At 40.6% G+C, this 23,213-nt stretch overlaps 1 protein-coding gene across 2 annotated transcripts; it reads right to left on the bottom strand.

Moving 5' to 3' along the window:
• Positions 1-1,566: 1,566 nt before the first annotated feature.
• Positions 1,567-21,178, bottom strand: LOC311063699 (NACHT, LRR and PYD domains-containing protein 1b allele 3-like). Of its 2 annotated transcripts, none has more exons than XM_084083244.1 (13): positions 21,008-21,178; positions 18,377-18,468; positions 15,619-15,662; positions 12,525-13,062; positions 11,189-11,228; positions 10,707-10,756; positions 8,839-9,056; positions 7,424-7,671; positions 5,979-6,089; positions 5,670-5,832; positions 4,212-4,253; positions 3,295-3,551; positions 1,567-2,151 (listed from the first exon to the last, which is right to left on the bottom strand). In XM_084083244.1, the coding sequence occupies exons 5-12, from the start codon at positions 11,195-11,197 to the stop codon at positions 3,295-3,297; spliced, it is 1,098 nt and encodes a 365-aa protein (XP_083939370.1). In that variant the 5' UTR covers positions 11,198-11,228; positions 12,525-13,062; positions 15,619-15,662; positions 18,377-18,468; positions 21,008-21,178; the 3' UTR covers positions 1,567-2,151. The 2 variants fall into 2 exon arrangements, with proteins under 2 accessions (XP_083939370.1, XP_083939371.1); XM_084083245.1 differs by having other exon boundaries at positions 3,369-3,551.
• Positions 21,179-23,213: the final 2,035 nt, after the last annotated feature.

Raw genomic sequence — 23,213 nt, 5'->3', positions numbered from 1 at the left:
GCCCAGTGGCCCACTGGCCCAGCGGCCCACCGGGCAAATGCCCGGTACGCCAAATGGCCAGTCCGCCGCTGGCCAGAAGCAAGCAAGCAGGTTCATGAAAAAACAAAAGCCAGAGGGAGCAAGACGGTGGATCCATATAAATTATACATATAAATATGGGGTCAGAAGGAGTCTGTGATGTTTCGCAGGGGTCCCAAGACTCCCAGGGGGACCTCTAGTTGGCATACAAGTGGCATTACTGTAAATATGTATGAAAGCCTGCCAGTTGTACGTCTTAATCCGATAAAGATCTGCCTGACTATGCAGGACTTAACATAGTTAACCACTTAAACCCCATATGGGTAACTGGAGAGTCCCTCAGGGCTCAATACTAGTGAATTTTCTGTTTTCTGTTATTGTATTAATTTGCTGTTACATTTCACAAACAGACACAAACAAAATGGATGTTGCCGGGTAGTTTAGCTAGTACTGCCACTGTTGACTTGTATTTGTGTTGGGCAGTATACAGCCTACTGCTGAGAACCTGCTTGACAAGACATAACAAATGAGTGATAATGATCGTCGTCTAGAGTCTAGACGATGATCATTATCACTCATTTGTTATGTGCATATTATCAAATGCACATCTAACCATAGTAGACGTCTACTATGGTTAGATGTGCATTTGATAATGTGTTGTTTTTCCATGTCCAGCCTTTTCAGATAACACCTGACTTCAGCTGGAATGGAAGGAATGCTTCATACTGTACATATATGTGCCCCATTTCTCTTCTTATTCCCTTGTTAAGGAAATAACAAAAACAATGTAGCTTGCACAAAAACAAATTGCACCCACTGTTTTACACCTGTGACGTGACAATGAAGTTGATTTTGATTCTGAACATATAAAGGGAGGACGACAACAGAGTTTGTCAAGATTTTCTTTGTTTTTGTTTTTAAGTGACAAAGATTTTTACTTTGGGGGGGTATTTCACAATATTTAACAAAACACCTAAGCTAACGAAAAAACCCTACCTCCCCCCCCCCCTCCGACATAAGCAAAGAACAAAAAGACAACACCTAATCCTCCAATATCTAAACTAAGAAATAAACTAGCCTGGGCAGCATTCCTTTTCGGGTATATGATCCGGTCTGGAGCGGAAGTAAAAAAAAAAAGAAGTGGCCGGATGGGCAGAACCGGAAAGACGTCTCACCACAAAATAGGTCCGTGCTAATAAAATCCTTGATTCGGCATAGTTTAGCTTATTTTTTAAATGTAAATGTGCGTGCACTATCCGGAGACTATTTAGCGTCTGTATTTTCCCACAGGGAAATTCTATTCTATTTAAATAGGGATTGGGGAACCAAAACAAAGCGGCACCGCAAAACCGGATGGGCAGAATCCGGAAAGAGGATTCTTTTTTCTTTTTTTTTTCAGTAGGCGTGGCCTAGACCGGATCATATGGGTCTTTAGTAACGCATACCAGGCTTTCCTCCGAGGTGGAAAGACTGGTGATGCGAGGTTAGAAATAAACAGGTGATTAAATTTACATATATTAACCAAACAAAAAGGACCAAACACCCCTACAACATGAATGAATAATATTTATAAGATATCAATCCGGTACAATACAAACTGAGAGAATGAATAATAACTGGAATATAAAGGAAACAAACTCAAGGAAAACTGTCAACTAAAGCGAACTGTTACAGAAGGCAAAGAGCGACTTTGTATACTTCCAAAAGCGTTATATACATGTCATACATTTGATATTTATTAATATCAAATTGTAACAAAGGTGAAATGAGGGCCAACAAATCAAGTCCCCACGAGCAGAACCCGGCTCTGTCTATTTGAAAGCTGCTGGCGTTCAATTTGACAATTAACACCACAAGCTCCACGGGTCACACCACCAACCCAACTTTCTTTCTTGTGGGAACGCAGAAAACCAGAAAAGATTGCAAAATACAAACGATGCAAAAATACCAACTGATGTAAGAATTAAATGCATCAAAATAATATACAAATACAAAATGCGGCTGTAACAGGGCTCCTTTGGCCCTTGTTTCTCTGTCACTGGTACGGACTCCTTTGGCCCTTCTTCCTCTGTCACTGGTACGGACTCCTTTGGCCCTTCTTCCTCTGTCACTGGCTCTTGGTCTCCTCTCATCCTGGACATGCAGAAATCAATAAATAAATGACACAACCAGTTTACACACGAAAATGTAACCTAGTGGCACTTTTTTACGCTGGATGTGTAAACTGCCCCTGACCCCAACCCTAACCCCAGTCTGGACTAACTCTCCAGCTTTTTCGGCAGAGGGGAGGTTTCAGATTTGCCGCTGGTTCACCAAACTGTTTTGTCAGTGTGCCAGCCCCCTTACCCCTCACATCACATCACATCACCTCCCCTCCCTCTGTTCCCTGTAATGTTCTGTCTTGACTGAAACACCAGCAAAACCGGGGCAAACTACCTAACAAACACAGACTATCTGTTTACAAGAAAAGCATAGAACCCGATCAGTCGCCGCGACGTAATGTACCCATTTCCATGTAGTAAACCAAGCCGGTTTGAAAGAATGCTTGAAGGATTCAAGTTAACAAAACAATAATAATCTGAAATGTGTTTTTGAGAAATTCTGATGCGTGCATTAGTACCCATGTAAACAGGAAATGCATATGCACCTGATCCAGCGTGCACCACAGTGCCTATGTGCGCCGCATTGTGGATTGGGTATTATTTGTAAATTAATCACAAAATTATATGGTATAATTCCAGTTGAGACGGATTTTTCTGCATATAATAGTAAAACTAGGGAAAAGGTGTATGCATTTTGTAAACACAGCTTATGGATATCTACAATACAATGTGAATGCTCACTGCGTGGGGGAGACTGTGTAGATTCGAGACTGAACTAAGTTCCAACTGAATTATGTGACAATAGGCTCTATGCACAGCAGCCATATTGGGAATGAATTGGGCCCCTTCCTTACTTCCTTCACAGGTGTTACCAATGATACTAATTAAGGCTCTGTTCCATTTAGTGTGGCATAGTAGTTGTCTTATTTTCAAGGACCCCCATAACTCTGAGAGTGTATATGGAACCAAATGGACCCGTAAGAGTTACACACCCACCACAAGGGGCCATTTGGGAACCAAAATGGAGTGTTTCTAGTGAGCCAACATGCACAATATCAGCACCATGACCAGAATGGAACAGAACCTTCATTAGTATCATTGGTAACACCTGTGAAGGAAGTAAGAAGAGGCCCAATATCTTTCCTATATGGCTGCTGTGCATAGAGCCTATTACTTAGAGCTCATCGAGAAGAAACTTCTCATGTATCTCAAGACATTTATAGAAAAGGCCTTTGGCTTTTTTCCCACTGCAATCCAGGAGTTCCATGAGTTTCCTCATCTTCTTCTGACGGGTGCGCTTAGAGATCACATCACTCTGGGCCTCGTGGGTGATGACACACTCTTTACGGAGCCGATCCAGGATGGGTTCGACCAGGTTCACTCTCTGAATTAGCTCATTCCGGTGTTGATCAACAAAGTCACTCGCCCCCACTGTGGGCAAAACAGATTGTTTCTGATTAGTCTATGTTTAAAAAGAAAGACTTTGCATACCCCAGTTACTAGAATAGTAGAATGTGTTTGGACTTTGATATAGGATACAGTCACATACCAGTTGTTGGTTCTGACAAGTTTCATAATCATTGGGATAAAAAAAACAAGCCATCCAGTGTAAAAAAACATAGGACTGTTATTGGAAAGTTATATATGTTATAAATGGAATCTTAGATTTGTTTCAATATGACGTTCTACATAAAAAAAATCCTCGGGTCCGTTCGGACCAGTCCAATTATTCACACGTCCGCTTCGGACCGGGTCAACTTTTTTGGACCCCTGCTACCCTCTACTGTGGTGTCTCACTGTGGGAAGATAACTGTCCCTGCTTGGCTACAAGTTTGCGGCAGAGTTGGCCCTGGCAGTGGTAGTCAGCAGCGGCTAGCTTCCCTCTGTTAGCTCACACAAATCTCAATTTTCCTAAGATGGCTGACCTGGGTGATTTGAGTTTAGAAACTCAGAGGTGCCTATGTCTTTTCAGATAATTATGATAAAACATCATTTTGATAAAAATGTATTTAGGGGGTATATGAGAGATGTGTGTCACTTGTACAAGGTACATTTGCTGGTGCTTAGGCCTACTGTTTAGACAGCACTTACCTGGGATCGATGCAGACAGGATAGATGCTCCTTTGGATTGTGCTGCAAGAAATAAAACATTGATCAAATGGAATGAAAACACAAACATGTCAGCTAATAATCTCTGGAGAGAAATTGTAACATCACTATAACAATGAGCCAGTAGCTCAGTAGTAGAGCCAAAGCCATTTAAAAGTGCAGTAACTACGTTCAGTCATTTTTAATCCCATAGTTACTTTGGCTTGGCAGAGCAGTAACTTTTAGAACCAGTGTACTAGATGAACTCCATACACTATGGAAAAAAGTACCCTGGGGCTTTTTGCGTTATCCTTTTAGCATAACTTTTGACAGTAGGCCTACATAATATTGTCCACACACTTGTTAATAATGTATTCAAACTATCAATCCTTGATGATTGACCTCTATGGGAAGGACAGAGCCAATAGAAATCATTTGGGTGAAACCAAATCCATGTCAATACCACAATTTGAAAAAATAAAACAACACATTTGTGTATATAAATAAATAAATAATTTCACCACATGATATTAATCTGCATAGTAGTTGAAATGTGAAATGATATACGGAAACACACAATAAATAATTAGGGGTGTGCCGATATATCGTCCCGCGATATATCGCGATACGTTTTCGCGACGATATGTATCGTTTTGGGGGAAAAAAATATCGTTTTTTAATTTTTTTTTTTTTTTTTTTTTTTTTTTTTACACCAATCAAAATAATCAGGCATGCAAACAGCCCCGAGGTGAAAAGGGTGACAACATGTTGTTTTTTTTCGGGTCAGGTGTCACACTATTGCCCTATTTGGATTCAAAACGGCTGAAAAGCTACAAGTTTGCATGTCTGAATAATGCAAAAACAGAATTATTTGTTTGCATTTCCTTTTTTTCTCCCCCATTTATTTTCATAATAAAAAAAGTGCGTATCGTATCGTATCGAAATCGTATCGAAGTTGTGAGCCAAATATCGTATCGTATCGTTTCATGAAATTAGTGTATCGGCACACCCCTATAAATAATACATAATAAATACAATAATGATTATAATTCACGTTCTGAAATTGCCTCAGTGGAAACGATAAGTTGATTTTCAATTTTTTTGCAGTTCATCTCCATGGATATTTTGTTCAATCAATTCTGTTTGATTTCTGTGTAAATAACCCAATTTAGAATTAAGGGGGAGATGGAGGCGCATCACTATAAACGCGTTGCCAGCAAAACCATAGTTTTATCTGTGGTACGATGTCCCTAGCCTGTGCTCCTTTCTTGTGCAGTTTCTATTTGTACTTTAGACACACACAAGTTTAAATCGGAGTGGCGGGCGGGCCGACCACGGCCACGTCACTCTGACATCACCATAAACAAACCTGATATGCCCATATATAGGCATGTTACTATGACTCAGACATAACCATAAACAAACCTGATACAGCAGATGTCTTAATAAGTCGGCCTTTACCTTCCAAGTTCCCATGTCTGCCAAGAATAATGTCTCGCTGCCAGACTGGGTCTTTCTCAGATCCCAGTACTTCCAATTTAACACGCTCTGCTTTGAGATCCATCTGCACCTCAAATGTCGGATGGTAATTCGGTCCATAGTTCAATTGATATTTTACAGTATCCTGAAAAAAAGAGATAACTGCATTACTATTGTATTATGTTGCTGTCGAAGTGCTAGTAGTGGTTGTAGTTAGTAGTAATAATAATAGTTTCCAAACTCACTGCTTTACCATACAATAAACTGATGAGGCTGAGGTTAATGTGATACCTGAGGTTGTACTTTATTTGAAGTACTTTGCAGACTGTAGCGTTTGTATGGGGTGAGAAGGCAGAAGGAGGGGGTCTTGACGTGTTTATCCTCGGCATGTTGTACTTTCACCTACAATGACACAATTTGAACAGATAGGCGATCATAATGCCTGATATATGGACAGATTAGATTTAAAACTGTCTATTGTACATATTTCTTGTTTTTCATACCAGTAACCTGTAAGCTGATTGTATGACGCTCTGCATAGTAGTGTATATTTGTATATCTTCTTAAATGTCATCATGATTTCAGTACACAGGGATCTCATTTTAAACTAAAAAGTACTGTTCCTGAAGAAACAGTGTGGGATCGCTAAGAATGTTGATAGTATCACACTAGAAATTCTGTCTTACCTATTTATATTACATATTGTGATGTCACGTGAAGCTTGACCAATCCAAAAACGGGCGGAATAATAATAACTAGAAAGTACTGTGTGGGATCGCTAAGAATGTTGATGGTATTCAGTATTCACAGCACGTCCTGCAAAGCTTAGCCTATCAAAAAACGGGCAGAATAATAACTAGTGAAGATAACATTAGTGTGATCGCTAAAGCGATCCCACAACAATAACTAGTGAAGATAACATTAGTGTGATCGCTAAAGCGATCCCACAATAAGCCAGGTGCTTTTATGAGCGATCCAGTTTAGAGGACCTTGTATTGTGAATTGTACTTCCATGTACTTTTACCATGTCTTTCTAAATAAAGTATTCAATCAAAATCAATCAATCAATTAGTCAGGCTATGTACACAGGATACTTCACCAGTCTTTGTTAAAGGATGCTCTTTTATCAACTTTGACTTTGTATTGGTTGTCAAATGCTCCCACACCTATACTACAGACTAATCTCTGGTTGCCATTTAAAAATGACCATCCATTTAAAGTTTTAGTACAATACGTCTAAAGAGATTCGAAATAGGAAAGTGCGCTCCTCTGAGCACAGGTCTCCGCCAGGCCGGGTTGCCTGCCCAGGCACGTGAAATTTGGAACGCAGTCATAGCCAATTGGAATGGAATCTGAAAAATCTGACTGACACATCTTGATTACATGACCCCAGATATAATGTGTACCGATTAGTAGAAAATGCTAAATGATGGAAAATGTAATCTGGCATAAATAGCTGGGGCCTATATGGGGAGTTGTGTCATGACCCAAAGAATGCAGGGGGGATTTTTTTTTTTGGATTGTACGACCTACGGTTCAAGAGTTATAAGCCAAAACATGAAGATTATCTGCTAACAGACACACGGCCGGATGGACGGACGGACGGACGGACGGACGGACGGATAGACAGACAGACAGATAGACAGGCCGAAAACATAGTCTGCGGCCTTCAGCCGTCCGGCCTGTTGGAGACAACTACCTGAGATGCTATCTACTTAACAGCTAACGCATTTTACCTCTTTCAGAGGCACATTGCTCGGCAGCAGAAATACATTCAGTATCTGTCTGCCACACCTCGGCGGCTGAAGGAACAGCAGAACTTGACCCTTGGTTGGTTTTATGAATTCTCTAACTGTCTCCACGATCCCATAGAGAGACAGCTGGGTCACGTTTACGACCACGTGAGTCTGAGTCACTTCCTGTGGTTTCAAGAGTTCCACCTCCTCCCCCTCGTCTGTGAAGTGGGCCACAGACAGATCATCACCTGTGAAAGGTTTTTGACACATTCTAGTTTCCATTTCATGTGAAGAACTGCTCAAAAGAAACACAAATGACTCTTTAACCCATTAAGACCTGAGGCCTCTTAAAGGAGGAGTTCACCCAAAAAATGATTTATTTTCTATCAATTGCACACCCCATGAAGCCTTGAATATATATGGATTTATTTCGTTTTTTGTCGCATTCCTAAGCCAATAATTTGATGCCCGGGTGTATTTCCGGTAGGAGACACAAAGAATCTACTTTGTGTCTCCTACCGGATACATTAGCCGGTAGGAGACAGGAATCAAACTATTAGCTTAGGAATGCGACAAAAACACAAATAAATCCATGGATTCAAGGCTTCATGGGATGTGCAATTGATAGAAAATAAGTTATTTTTTGGGTGAACTCCTCCTTTAGAAATGTTTTCTAAATCCTAACAGTTTTTTTGAAAAAAATCTAAAAAGAAAAATTCCAAGATTTTTCAAAAATAGCCAAAGAAATGTAAAGTGACACAGATGCGTTCCAGGTCTTAATGGGTTAATAACATACAGTATGTAAACCAACTCCGTTCAACAGGAAGACTTAGGTTACAGTATCCATGACTCTGTTGTCAGACACTTTGATCAAATACAACATCCCACTTTGGATTTCAACATATTAACAGTTATACTGGAATTTCGTCATTTTAAAGTCAAGGCCTTTGGTGTTGTCTGTTTTTTTTTTAAGGCACAAAGGCCAAATGCCAGGGCAGGAAGGCCTTCAAATAAATCAATGATTTTACAGTAATCCATGGAAATATGAATTTGATTTAAAGGTTAAGGATGATTAAATTTTAATATAGTACACATACAGTATAACTATCAGTGACATATAACCTGTTTATTTCACAAAATAATGTATTGGCAAATTACCAATATGTGTACAATATATTAATATATAATATTGGACACATATTGGTCTCAATATTTCTCACATTCAGCACTGCACTTCGCTGATTGAAGTAACACACACACACACACACACACACACACACACACACACACACACACACACACACACACACACACACACACACACACACACACACACACACACACACACAGTGGAGGAAACCATGCATGCCAGCAGCATGCTCATTGCCGCCCACAATAAGAAAACAGCTCCTCACCGGGTTGGTCCCCATAGCAGTGTGGCAGACGTAGCTGGCTGATAGACTCCTGAGAACACTTGATGCTAAACAGAGGCCCAACAGGAGTCTTTCCTGTCGATTGGAGCTTTTCATTCTCCCACTGAACACACCTGTAGAGGACTTCTCCTTCCCCTGTAGTTCCAAACACCAACCCTGATTTATCGCACTGGATCAGCCCTGCTCCGGGGATGTTGAAGCTGTGACACACGCACACGCACACACACACACACACACACACACACACACACACACACACACACACACACACACACACACACACACACACACAAATAAAATAAACAAAGATGTATCAAATAAAACTAGAAAAGTGTGCTCCTTGGAGCACAGAACCTCGCTAGGGCCCAGTTGCCTAACTAGGTAACCGCCTTCCATTCCGACATCTCACTACTCCGACTAGTGGCTTCCGCGTGCGGTTAGGGTTAGGTATGGGGTTCGTTAACGCCGGAAAGGCAACATGTCGGAAAGGCGACATGTAACCGCCTAACTAGGGATGTGCCAGTCATCTGGTGCAAACATGACATTTTACAGTATTTCAACTTTTAACAGTTTAACCCTTCCATTGTATTAGAGTAATCTTTTACCCATTTTCAAGTTTAAATAGATAAAAAGTACCCTTTACATTTCTTTTTTGGAACAAGGCTTCATGATATCCTCAGAAACAGCTATTTTAACGCAACAAAATTAATTACCACCATTTTAGTTAATTCTGATGGTCTTAAAACAAAAGTGACACTTGTGGTGTTGTGGTAGAGAAGTGTGGCTCAATTCCCCCCAAATTGTCAATATTCAATGTTTACAGAGTGAGAGAGACTGTCCTCAATTATCATTTGCTATCAGGAGTAAAATAAAGTTTTGGTTCATGAAAAATAAATGACTTTTTACCTTCTATGGTACAGTATACGGGTCAATTTTGACCCGCTAACACCACTAGTGTCACTATTTTTAATAATATTAAAAACATTTAAAGTTAAAAAACTAGTTAGTAAAACTAGTAAGTATTTTTTTTTGGAAGTGTGTTCTAATTATTATTCTTAAGTATTCTATTATAGCTAGATAACATCATTATCCATTGTCTTCATTATAGGAAATGTAATGAGAGAATGTTTACCTTTTTACAATTGAAAACGACATATATTGAAAGATGAAACCCTAACCTAACCCAACATAATATTTAAAAAAGTGTTTACATGGATATGAATGCATTACAAGTCAGCTATGAGGTGGGGGGAAAAAATTAAGAAAAAAATTATTCTTTGAGTATTTTGGGCTGAGTTAAATCACAGGTCAAATTTGACCCGCTAACACCACAAGTGGATGCAGGTTTCTAACACAATGCAAGGGTTAAATACATTTTTTTCGCAACTTTGCGCATTTGATGTGATGTGGCCTTTTATATTGCTACCATGAACCTGATGTGTTCTTCCTAGGCTGGGAGTGTGCGTGCCGTGCACAGTTTCATGTCAATTGGTGCAGTGGTGCCTGAGATTATGTTGTACACGCTGCATGTCCTGGTGTTCGAAACCTTTGTAGTGAGATGCAGACAAACAGTGTAGCCTGTTTAGCTTTAGGTACTTTTTCAACCTTGTTTAAACTAACAAGCTGGTAGCATACATGCTAATGTGAGAGCAGTGTTGTTGTTTACTAGTCTCACTTGTCATGTGCTCTGCTACATGTAATGTCCTCTTTGGAGCAGGTATAACTCAATCCCAGTAGGTTGTTCAACAGAAACATGTTACTGTAAACAGGAAGTCTCAGCTGTGGTGAGTAATCAGTTGATGGGCTTAAAGACGAAGGTTGTACCTATAGAGTTGTTTAGGATGAGTTACCTGTAAGCATTGGTTGTGTCTTCTGTGTTCACGCTCGGGGTAAAGCTGGTCTGAAAGACAGAAAGCGGTGAGGAAGTCAAACAATCAGTAACTTTCCTGATGTTCAGTCTGTGTGATTATTCTGTAGAGCAGTGGTTCTCAAACGTTTTCATTCCAGGGACCCCCAAATTGACACTTATTAGCCCGCGGACCCCCATTTGAAAAGATAAGCCAGGGACCCCCCATAAGAGAAGATTTTTTACAGCTCTAGCAGTGATTCTCAACCATTTTAATTTCAAGGACCCCCAGTTTGACATGCATTAGGCTACGGACCCCCATGTAATGCCATTTGGTTCCATTTGTACACTCTCAGAGTTACAGACCCATAAGGGTCCATTTGGTTCCTATCCATCATTTAGCTGGGGACCCCCTGGAACCCCCTCAAGTACCCCTGGGGGTCCCACTTTGAGAACCAATGCTGTAGAGGAGCTGGTTTTACTCACAATGCCCATGTTTGACTGATCCACCTCATCAGAGGAGAGTCTAGAAACACACACACACACACACACACACACACACACACACACACACACACACACACACACACACACACACACACACACACACACACACACACACACACACAAACATACACACACACACACACACACACAAACAAACACAGTAATGAGCGCTAAACTCAATAATAGACCACTGTCTAATCAACGACTCAGAGCACCTGGCTCATATCAAGCTGCGTTGTTTGATGTTGTGCTGTATCCAACATGGCAACCATGTAAATACACCCTAACCCAATGTCATTTACAGCTACAAGACTGCTGTATACAAATATTGATTCTATTTTATCAACACTTCCGGTTGTTTTTCTGAGGTGATCGTGTGGCACTGAATGCACCTGGCATAAATTAATGGAATGCTTTCATTACCGTAAGCGATTCAATCCTTTGTTTTGTTGTTTCTTTTGGGTCAATGTATTAATTGCTTCATTAATATTAAGTGTCGGGGCTGTCTGGGTTTATTTTTCAATAATGACCTTCTCCCCATTGATTATTCCTTGCGTAATCCATACTTTGCATTGAAAATGGCAAATTTTCAGCTGATGAGCATGTGCTCTAGGGGCCAACACATCTACGGCTAAAAGCAGCTTCAAACTGGTTGAGTTGCAGGATGATTAACATTAGAAACAGTAGAAATGAGTACAAAACATTTAAATCTCCCTAGCTGTAAATGTAATTGGCCCGTTCTTGTATTCATATTGGCCATTGGCTTGTGATTGGATTTTCACAATAGTGGTCGCAAAAAAAGCCATTGCATCTGGACTTTAATCCCAGTTCTCAAACAACAGAATAACCAAGGAGATTTGAGAGTGATTATCTTGCTAGATCTGTGGCACCCTATGGGTGGAAGTGAGGTTCTGCATTGGTTAGACTTGTGGCTTTTTTTTACCAATCAAAATGGAATCTGAAAAACCTGATAATTAAATCTTGATCACATGACTACAAAGATAACGTGTACACATTTTTGCGAGTTTTGGAAGTGTGTGTATGTGTGTGTGTGTGTGTGTGTGTGTGTGTGTGTGTGTGTGTGTGTGTGTGTGTGTATGGGAGTGTGAGAGTGTCCGTTGTGTGTGTGTGTGTGTGTGTGTGTGTGTGTGTGTGTGTGTGTGTGTGTGTGTGTGTGTGTGTGTGTGTGTGTGTGTGTGTGTGTGTGTGTGTGTGTGTGTGTGTGTGTGTGTGTGTAAATGGTAAATGGTGCATTTATATAGCGCTTCTATCCGAAGCGCTTTACATTGATTGTGCGTTTCTCCATTCTACTTACTTGATCTGACACAGAGTCACTGAGGATGAATAGAACAACCGGAATGCAGGATAGAGGGGTTGAGTGAATGTGGACTGGAAGGTGTACAGGTGTGTCAGTGTGTCAGATGACACTCTGTAGAAGGACAGAGTCCCAGCAGACCAGTCCAGGTACACTCCTACTCGGTTGGAGCCAGAGGGACGGACAGGGAGGATAGCAGGGTGCTTCCAATTATGAGTGACATTGTAATAGTTACCATGGCGATTATCTAAACATCCCAGGCTCCAGGACTTGTCATTGTATCCAAGATAGTCATCAAATCCTCTCCTCTTGATTGCCTTGTAAGTCACTGCTATATCAACCTTTACACTCCACTCTACCTCCCAGTAACAGTGTCCACTCAGACCCTCTGTACATAGAACCTGGGGACAGCGATCAAATCTGTCAACATGATCAGGATAAGACAGTATCTTTTCCTCCCATGTCACCTTTCTGTTGTTCTCAGACAGGGAGAGTTTTCTGTTTGCTGTGTTTGTGTCCAGTGTGAGACGATGGAAATCTGAAAACAAGACAATGAACATTAAAAACGTAATTCACTGAGACCATTTAAAACACAATTCACTGAGAAAGATAGAGAAAGAGAGAGTGAAAGAATGATAGATATATGTATTAGGACCTTTTTCAACCAATGGCTAGAGTCCTGAACATTACAACATAGCCTACATTAAAATTGCCTACAGTGGGTGGCTGGACCGACGGTGGATGTCACAAATCTTTTTGAAGATTATTATAATAAACACACAATGTATCCATTATTCTGTTGGCATGCACCTAACCTATAGGCTCTATTCACAGCAGCTATATTATGAAGACATTCACAGGTGTTACCAATGATACTAATGAAGGCTCTGATCCATTCTGGTCAAACAGAGTCAGAGTGTACAAATGGAACCAAATGGACCCTTACGGGTCCATTTGGTTCCATTTGTACACTCTCAGCGTTATGGGGGTCGTGGAAACCACTGTGCTACACTAAATGGAACAGAGCCTTCATTAGTATCATTGGTAACACCTGTGAAGGAAGTGATAATATGGCTGCTGTGCATAGAGCCTATTAAGCCCGATTAAATATGTATTGCCACATTGTCTGTCTGTGCCTGTTCTGTCTCATCAGAGACAGTACAGAATGAGCCTGGTTTTTACTTTGTTGCATGCTGAACTAGACGCACCACACACACACACACACACACACACACACACACACACACACACACACACACACACACACACACACACACACACAATATACATTTAACAAAGGTCTTTTATTTATGTATTTACATTTTAAAACATTTCCCCATGGACTACCTGCAGGCTTAATTATGCCATGGACCACTAGTAGTCCGTGGACCCTGAAACAGTGGGATCACTGGGATGTATAGACTTGGGATGTATAGCAAGAGTGGGCGGGTGGACCGACGGTGGACGTCACAAACGTTAACATCTTTTTGAAGATTATTATAATGAACACATAATGTATCCATTATTCTGTTGGCATCACCTAACCTAGACACACTACACACACACCCACACACACGCAAACATGCACACACACCCCCCCACACACACTTGCATTTTAAGACGGCACACAAACTCACACACGCGCGTGTGCACCCACACACACACACACACACACACACACACACACACACACAGGAAGTATTTTACTACTTACTTCCTGGACCATCAATCAAAGTGTGCGCAAGTTTGTGTGTTTGTGTGTGGTGACCTATGATGATGCGTTGATGTTGTCAGTTACTGGGAAGTCGGAGCTCAAGAAATTCTACAGAAAAGGGAGTTACAATCTCAAGAAAGGGGAGTGTACCAGATTGCCTGATTGAGGGTGCGTTCGGAAATACAGCACTGAGCGCACTGGCCAATACAAACTAATAGGCGAGTGCGACGTCTGCCTCCCTACTGCCTCATTAGCCAAGAAAGATATCCTGTTTTTTTTGTCCCTTTCCTGTATTTTTGTGGTAAGATTGGTAACACAAATTGCTACATTAAAATTGAAGCTAGCCTGTCTGAGAGTTTCACTCTAACGGACGCAGGTTGGGACAGGCCCTGTCAACGGCCTTAAGTTTCATTCTCACGGTATTTTCCCAGTGAAGATATCTATCTGTTGTTTATTACTGAGTAAGGTGGTTGGGGCTAAGTTCATTTCTCAACGAATGGCTCTCATTTATTTCCTCATAAAAGCAGGATACAGAGCGCTGCTCACGAGAGGTGACTTGGCACTAGCTGCTTGGTAATAGCACAGAGCCAAGAGTGAAATTAGGTCTGTCACAGTTGATGTTGAAGCACACACAGACACGGCAGCAGTTGTGTCCCGTAGTTGTTGGTGAAAGATGCCAAGACAATAGTATTGGTCTCCGGTCACTGAGTGTTATTATATCTAATTCTAGATTTTTGCCTGAGTTCTGAGCAATGCAGTCTAGTCATTGTCGGAAGCCACTTCTAATCTACCGAGAATAGATCCTCTAGGTTGAACTCAAGAGACAGAGTTTATCCATTCTAGATAAAGCGATAAGTTGGTTAAAGGTTAAATTCCGGTAACTGGAGAGGTTTAGTTGGCCCAGGGTCTGATTCCCTCGACAGGTTCTCAACTTTTTTCTTTCTTTTTTTTGTTGCTCTGGACCACTCGTATATTTCAGTTAAATAATGCCTGGGCTTGATATAATTTGCAGTAGTATTGTGTAACAATGGGAAATACAGTCTGACAAAATAAACTATTTCAAAGTTAGTTTCAACCCGTTGATAAGATTTTCCCTTCCAGAAAAAAAAGGATCTGTAGTATTCATGGACTACGTTTACTTTTTGGATGCAGCATTCAGAAAAGGGTAAGAATTGAGGACTTTCGCCAGTCCCGAGCTCTGCCGACACCAGAAGCAGTGGGACCTCATCTCAGAGCTATAGCGGAGGGTGAGGTCACACACAGGGATGAAAGACAGACAGACAGACAGACAGACAGACAGACAGACAGACAGACAGACAGACAGACAGACAGACAGACAGACAGACAGACAGACAGACAGACAGACAGACAGATACTCACGTCTTCTAATCAGTTGAGGCTCAATCCTGTGTTCCTCTCATTTGCTGAAATGAATTCCAAAATCAGGTCTTATTTCACTAATTATCCAAATGCAAAATAAAACATACTATGGATGTACTGTAGCATTAGAGAAATTATACAACAGAAGGTGTTTGTGTTTATTATTTATAACGGCATATTGCCATTTTCATTGTGCTTACTGCTAAGCTGAGCTAAAAAAAAACAAGACGGGGGGGATCTCGAGGTTGAAGTTTAAAGATTTGTCTTTAATGTTACAGACTGTCTGTGGCTGCAACAGGTTTCACATCAGCTGTGCTACAGACTACAGTATAGCTTGTGATAAAGGCTCCTAATATAAACGTATAAATGTAAGGTCCTCCTAACCCGACATTAGCTTGTGAAATATGTCGGAAATAATGAACAGACCCGACACTACATCATGCGTCACGTTGTACAACCCCATATAAATCAGGATTTCAGTTTCCACTTTGATGTGCAGTTAAATTTACCAAACAATTAAAGGTAGGCCTACAGTGTAAGCCAATTTTGTATTATTTTGTTGACAGTAATCATCCTGCTTCACTAACTGTACTGTAGTCAGGACTGAATCACAAATCAGAGGTCGCGTTAGTCCGGTAATTGTCTTGACCGATTTTTATAGGTAAAAAAAACTGTCATTGTCAACCGATTTATATTTACACAGCACTTTATTACAACTATTAGCACCAGAAATTAGGTAAAGTTCAATACTCTGCTTTCACAAGAGCTCTCTCTCTTTCTGTGTGTGTGTGTGTGTGTGTGTGTGTGTGTGTGTGTGTGTGTGTGTGTGTGTGTGTGTGTGTGTGTGTGTGTGTGTGTGTGTGTGTGTGTGTGTGTGTGTGTTGTGTGTGTGTGTGTGTGTGTGTGTGTGTGTTTGAGGGAAATACACCAGAAAGATGGAGAGATTGGTGAGATGTGAGTAAAGGTGTCAAGTTGCCATACCACAAATGCACAGTGCACACACACTTTTGAAGATGAAACATCCAACACAAAAACTTTCGCTTTAAAAAAGTATTATATGGCCTAGACCGTGGCGTCGCGGTCTAGGCACCCTGGTTGAAAATCCTTAATAGCAGCGTGCCGCGGGTTCGCGTCCCGTTCCCGACGGCCTTTGCTGCATGTCTTCCCCCATCTCTCTCCCCATTCTTCCTGTCGTCATACTTTCACTGTCCCTCTCCAATAAAGCAATAAAATGCCAAAAAAAAAAAAAAAAAAAAGTATTATATATATTCAAACTAAAGATTTGCACACATTTTCACGATTAAAAAAAATATATGAGCTTGTATATAGTCCAGTTCTATATGTAATTTCGTTCTAATTTTCGGGGGATTAGGAAAACTATACATTTTTGGAAACTTCAGAGTATAACAAATCAGAAAATCCATGATTCCATTTGCGCAGAAGCCAATATGGTGGCCATCTTGGATTTTGCAAAATGGCGACCTTTGAATATTTGTTTTTCAATATCTCGACTTCTAGATTACATAGGATCTGGATTCTAGTGGCTAAATCTACATTTGTAAGGTCAGGAAATCCAATGGTGCTAATTAAAAATATTTACAAATGATCAATGGCACAGATGTTTGTCATAATCCTTGATTTTGGGGTAGTAGAGGCCCTGAGGGGTCCACGCGCGACTGCTTATTTTTTTTTCTAGTTTTGATTTTTGGCATCCATAGGACCTCTAATATTGGGATTTTGATGATCCCAAGAAAAAAAGTGGTCCCAAGTGTGTTTTTTTTCAATGTTCTATTAACCCTATGAGACCTGCGGGATGGCTGGCTGGAACGCCGGCGAGACTGTCTTTCGGAGACTGTGGAACGCTCAAATTTAGACGTAGCTCAAAGATAGAGATACCATTTGATTCCAGACAACCTCAGGTTTCCAATGGGACCAACCTTGTCATGCTACCGTGTCGGGAAGGGGGCTAAATACCTAATGATTCAAAGTTAAGACAACATTTTGGCTGCGTCTAAATTTGAGCGTTCCACAGTCTCCGAAAGACAGTCTCGCCGGCGTTCCAGCCAGCCATCCCGCAGGTCTCATAGGGTTAATAGAACATTGAAAAAAACACACTTGGGACCACTTTTTTTCTTGGGATCATCAAAATCCCAATATTAGAGGTCCTATGGATGCCAAAAATCAAAACTAGAAAAAAAAATAAGCAGTCGCACGTGGACCCCTCCTAGGGCCTCTACTACCCCAAAATCAAGGATTATGACCCACATCTGTGCCATTGATCATTTGTAAATATTTTTAATTAGCACCATTGGATTTCCTGACCTTACAAATGTAGATTTAGCCACTAGAATACAGATCCTATGTAATCTAGAAGTCGAGATATTGAAAAACGAATATTCAAAGGTCGCCATTTTGCAAAATCCAAGATGGCCACCATATTGGCTTCTGCGCAAATGGAATCATGGAGTTTCTGATTTGTTATACTCTGAAGTTTCCAAAAATGTATAGTTTTCATAATCCCCCGAAAATTAGAACGAACCTTCTTGTTTGGACATATAGAACTGGACTAATATCTGCTATTTTTATAGAGCCAAAGAAATCTTAAAATGACACAGATGCGTCTTAAAGGGTTAAGATCAAACAGATGAAATGCTTTCTTTCCCCCATATCACACAAAATAGAGTGTACTGTACATTTCCCCCAAATCATTATAAAGCTGAGTAATAAGTGTAGTGTATCAGTGGACCAGTGTGCTTACTTTCTGTTGACTGGCTCCCTGGTGATCAGAGCCGGTCGCCATACTCGCGTAGAAAAGTGAATTCCACACCGATGGACAGCAATGATCTGCTCCTGAAACAAGACAACATTTAAAAGAGTGAGGGGGTACGCAACAAAACTCACACAACAGGTGGACAATATGTCTATTGACGAAGAACTAGATAACATAATACAAAACATGAAGTTAAAATAAATAGAGATCCATGATGCCATCAGTATATGGCCATATATGGGCATGCCCGGGGCGGCAGTGGCTCAGGGGTAGTGGCCGGGTAGAGTGAACTGGAAAACCGCAAGGTTACCAGTTCGATCCCAGGCTGGGGCGCTCCCCTAGAGTTAGTGTCGAAGTGTCCTTGAGCAAGACGCTGAACCCCTAATTGCTCCCGATGAGCAGGTTGGTGCCTTGCATGGTTTCCTCCGCCATCGGTGTATGAATGTGTGTGTGAATGGGTTAATGGCACAATCAATGTAAAGCGCTTCGGATAGAAGCGCTATATAAATGCAACATTTACCCATATATGGGCATATCGGGTGCATCTCCATACAGTATATGCATATACAGTACATGGGTATATCAGCGGGTTATGGACAACCGCCCACCCGAACGACCCGACTCCAGGCACCGAACTCCCTCGAGTGTAAAGTCGGTCGGTCCCATATTATGCACAAGACCATGGGCATAGCGGTCAGATCTACCGTTCTGGACAACCGGATCAATAAATATGCCTATACAGTATGTGGGCGTATCGGTCAGATCAGATTGGCGGTTCTGGACAACCGCCTATCCTACCGATTCAATGCAGGTCTGTCCCTAAAAACGCCCCTCCAATGAATAAAGAGTATACATGGGCAACTGGCGGCCCGGTGGCCACATGCGGCCCCCACCTTCACTTAATGCGGCCGGCAGGTTAATATCGGAATACCGATATATTATTGATTTCAGCTGTTCCAATTCCAAACATCGTCACCTTGCTAAACTAATGGCCTAAGTCATTTTTTTTAGGAACATTGCATTTTTGCCTAAGTCAGCTCCTCATGACACTGGCCACCTCTGGTAAAATCGCCGATCTCCTAATTGAAAAGGATCATGCTGTTCACTCCCCTTTTAGTATAATGGCCTAACTCCCTAGTGTGACTTAGGCCAAAATAGGCCTTTTTTTCTGGCCTAAGTCACATGGTTTTGTGACTTAGGCCAAATTATTTAATCCTCAGATTCAGATTTAATCCTATTTAAACCTATTTAAATCTCTTATGTTACATAACTGACAGACAGTGTTATTTATATTTAAATAGTCATAATTTGTTATAAACATTTTGGGTGAAATGATTAAGAAATATCATATAGTTTTGTTTTGGATCAGTTTTTTATTTTTCCTGAAAAACTTTAAAAAATGACAAAGGCCATTAGTTTAGCAAGGCGACGACATGCAAACATGACCCGCTTTGATTACTTCAGTAAATATTAGTAGCTTAATGACTAGTATTAAAATTCTATTGTCTTTTTTATGTCCAATGTATTTATATTTAAGTTCATAAAGTTAACATAAGTATAACTAAATGAATTTTTGAAATGAAATAAAAATGTTACTTTTCAGGATTCTAATTCAGGATTCCAATTCAAAAATAACAAAAATAGCAGATCTACAAGCTCAAAATGCATTTTGAGCTTGTAGATCTGCTATGTTTGTGTGACATAGAATGGCGAAGTACGGCATTAATTTAGGAAAAAAGTTAAACTACGGAGATAAGAGGTGTCTGCCCGACAGTATATGCAATGTGGCCCTCTGGAGTGAGTGTGGAAATATAGTGGCCCTCTCCATCATCAAAGTTGCATCACCCCTGATAAAGAGTATGATGGTGGCTCTATAGCAGGGGTTTTCAACTGATTTTGACCCAGGGACCACCATCCTGACTAAGAGCAACCTGGGGACCACCACTATTGTGCGTGGCGGGTCCATCATAGACCCCACACAATAGTGGTGAGGAAGTTCATGCACCACAGGGAGCTGGAGAAAATAGCTATAATATCAATATAATATCTAATAAAATACAGCGATTTTGTTTGAATATGATGGAATATGATTAAGGATTACTGTGATTATGGTAAACTCACATTTCATATCTCTCACACACACACACACACACACACACACACACACACACACACAATACAGTAAGAACTCCTGTAAGTTATTAAAAGTAAAAAAAACAAAAAAAAAAACATGGCCAGGGACCACCTGCAATACCACCGGTTGAAAACCCCTGCTTTAGAACAGTGGTTTTCAACATTTTTCGTGTCAAGGACCCCCAAATTGACAATCATTAGCCCACGGACCCCCATTTGAAAACATATGGTAGGGACTCAACCATTTTGATTTCTTGGGGGTCCCAATCTACATTGTATCATCATTATCAGTGTTCATTTAACTCTGAGAGTGTACAAATGCAACCAAATGGACCCGTTAGGGTCCATTTGGTTCCATTTGTACACTTTCAGAGTTACAGTCCCATAAGGGTCCATTTGGTTCCTAATTATTAATTTGGCTGGGGACCCCCTGGAACCCCCACTGCTCTATAGCATTGCCTGCATGGATGAAAGCATTTACAGTACCTTGTTTCCGCGACTGGAGATGCTGACTGGACCTGATGATGCAGGTCAACAATTAAGCCACAGCAACATGAAAAACACAACCTACTGAGACCTTTCCTCTTGAATACTGTAGCTGCTGAACCAAGTAAGTAAGAAAAGAATGAGGTCAACGACAGAAACAACATAAACTCTCTGTCCCTCTCTCTCGAATGGCTGGTGACTGTTCAGGGTGCAACATTAAATACAAACAAATCCTGCCATGCACTTCATTATCTAATCACTCATCTGTGTTTACTCTCAAGCTTCCTTCTTCCTTCTTGGCATACTGCACCGTACACAATTCCACGCAACTGTATCACAGTAATCTTGTAAGAGTTCTTCACTGGAAAACACCGGTAGCTTGTTCTTTTATTTGACGGTAGCTTGTCAAACAAAATAACTAGTTTAGTAGGTAGACCTGTGTCTCCTCCTGTTCTCAAGTAACACTTCTGCAAAGCCATCTATGCAAGTGCTAAATCTATGTACATAATTATTTAGGGTCATTCATAAACTTAGTTTTTGAGGAGAGAATAGGCACTTGGCTGCACTGTATATTGGTCACATTAATAAAACAATTGCATATACCTTATAAGATGATACATTTCAAGCGTTATTGTAATAATCCATTATAATAATGTATTATGACATTGCTGTAATTGCCTGTTATTGTAAGAATAACAGGCACTTTTGCCTTTTCACATGAAGCCCTATGAGAAGCTGCTTTTATAAGGGGCTGATCAGAACGCTTTTTCTGGCCCAAGGCCTTCCTCAGGCCTTCCTGTGATGATTACAAATTGTTCACAATTTGATTATTGAGTGCAGGCGTGGACTGTAAGATCATCATCATCATCATCATCATAACCTTTATTTCAGCTCGGAGTACAGTTGAGGGGCAGGCCCTCATTTTCAATGTAGCCGAGATACAGAACACAGTAATTCAACAGGAACAGACATTCACATACAGCAATAAATCAGAATACAGAAAGAACTCAAAAACTAAAATAGTCAAAGAACTAGAACATATATATGATAATCAATTAATTAAATAAAGCAGTTACAATCCTGAACAAAAATGTTGGAAATCATTTCCCTGAAACTACCTAAAGATGGAAGTGATTTGATTTTCAAGGACCTCTGGAGCTCATTCCAGGCAGATGGAGCACTGACAGAAAATGCTGTCTTGCCTAACTCCGTCTGCGCAAAAGGAACCTTGAGCGTCAGGAGATCACTCGAGCGGGTCTGATATGTAATAGGGTTCTGAACCAACATAGAACAAATATAAGGGGGAAGCATTCCTGATATGGCTTTAAAAATAAACAGATACCAGTGCTTATCACGCCTCTGAGTTAAAGAGGATAAGCCTGCATTCCGTATAGTGTACAGTGATGGGTATCATAGGTGTCACCAGAGACCCATCTTAGGGCAGAATGGTACACAGTGTCAAGGCGCTTTAAAATTGATGGAGCAGCAATTCTATAAATAATGTCTCCATAGTCTAAAACCGAGAGAAAAGTGGCTGCAATAATTGTTTTCCTACTGGATGCAGGAAAGCATGATTTATTTCTATAGAGATACCCAATTTTTGTCTCAATTTGGAGACAAGGTTATCAATGTGAAATTTAAAACACAGAAGATAAATCAGCCTGAGAATTTCCATTACAGGTCTGTAACTCTTGAGAGTGTACAAATGTTACTCTTACGGGTCCATTTGGTTCCATTTGTACACTCATATAGTTATACAGTATATATGCATACAGACATAATTGTTTAATAAATTGCTTCTTGAAAGTCTGTCATTGTTGTGTATTGGTTTTGATAGTACCTTGTATTCTCATGACAATATTGCCACAGCTCATTGATCATGGTTGTCATTTCAACAGTAGCTATGTTCATTACAATCAGCTGTTTGATATAAGGTGTAAAACTATGAATGAATGAAAACAATTCAACAACTCTGACTGCTAGTGTATTCGCCCTGGCCTATCGTTGCCACTAAAGAATGCTTTAAGTATCAACGTCTGAACAAAACAACGGTAAAGCACATTCTATAAGGTGAATTTATTGTATTGATTGATTTATTCACCAGGGACAGTGCACATTAATCAACATGTCAGCCAAAAGCTAATTTTCATCTGTAGTCCCTGAGCAATACAGTACAATATAATACAAGACAAGTTAACATCGTACA

This window comes from Gymnoscopelus microlampas (genome assembly GCF_963454915.1).
Source record: "Gymnoscopelus microlampas genome assembly, chromosome: 16".
Classification (NCBI taxonomy): Eukaryota; Metazoa; Chordata; class Actinopteri; order Myctophiformes; family Myctophidae; genus Gymnoscopelus; species Gymnoscopelus microlampas.
Note: the sequence above shows the minus strand (reverse complement) of the source record. Positions and strands in the feature narration are given on the sequence as shown.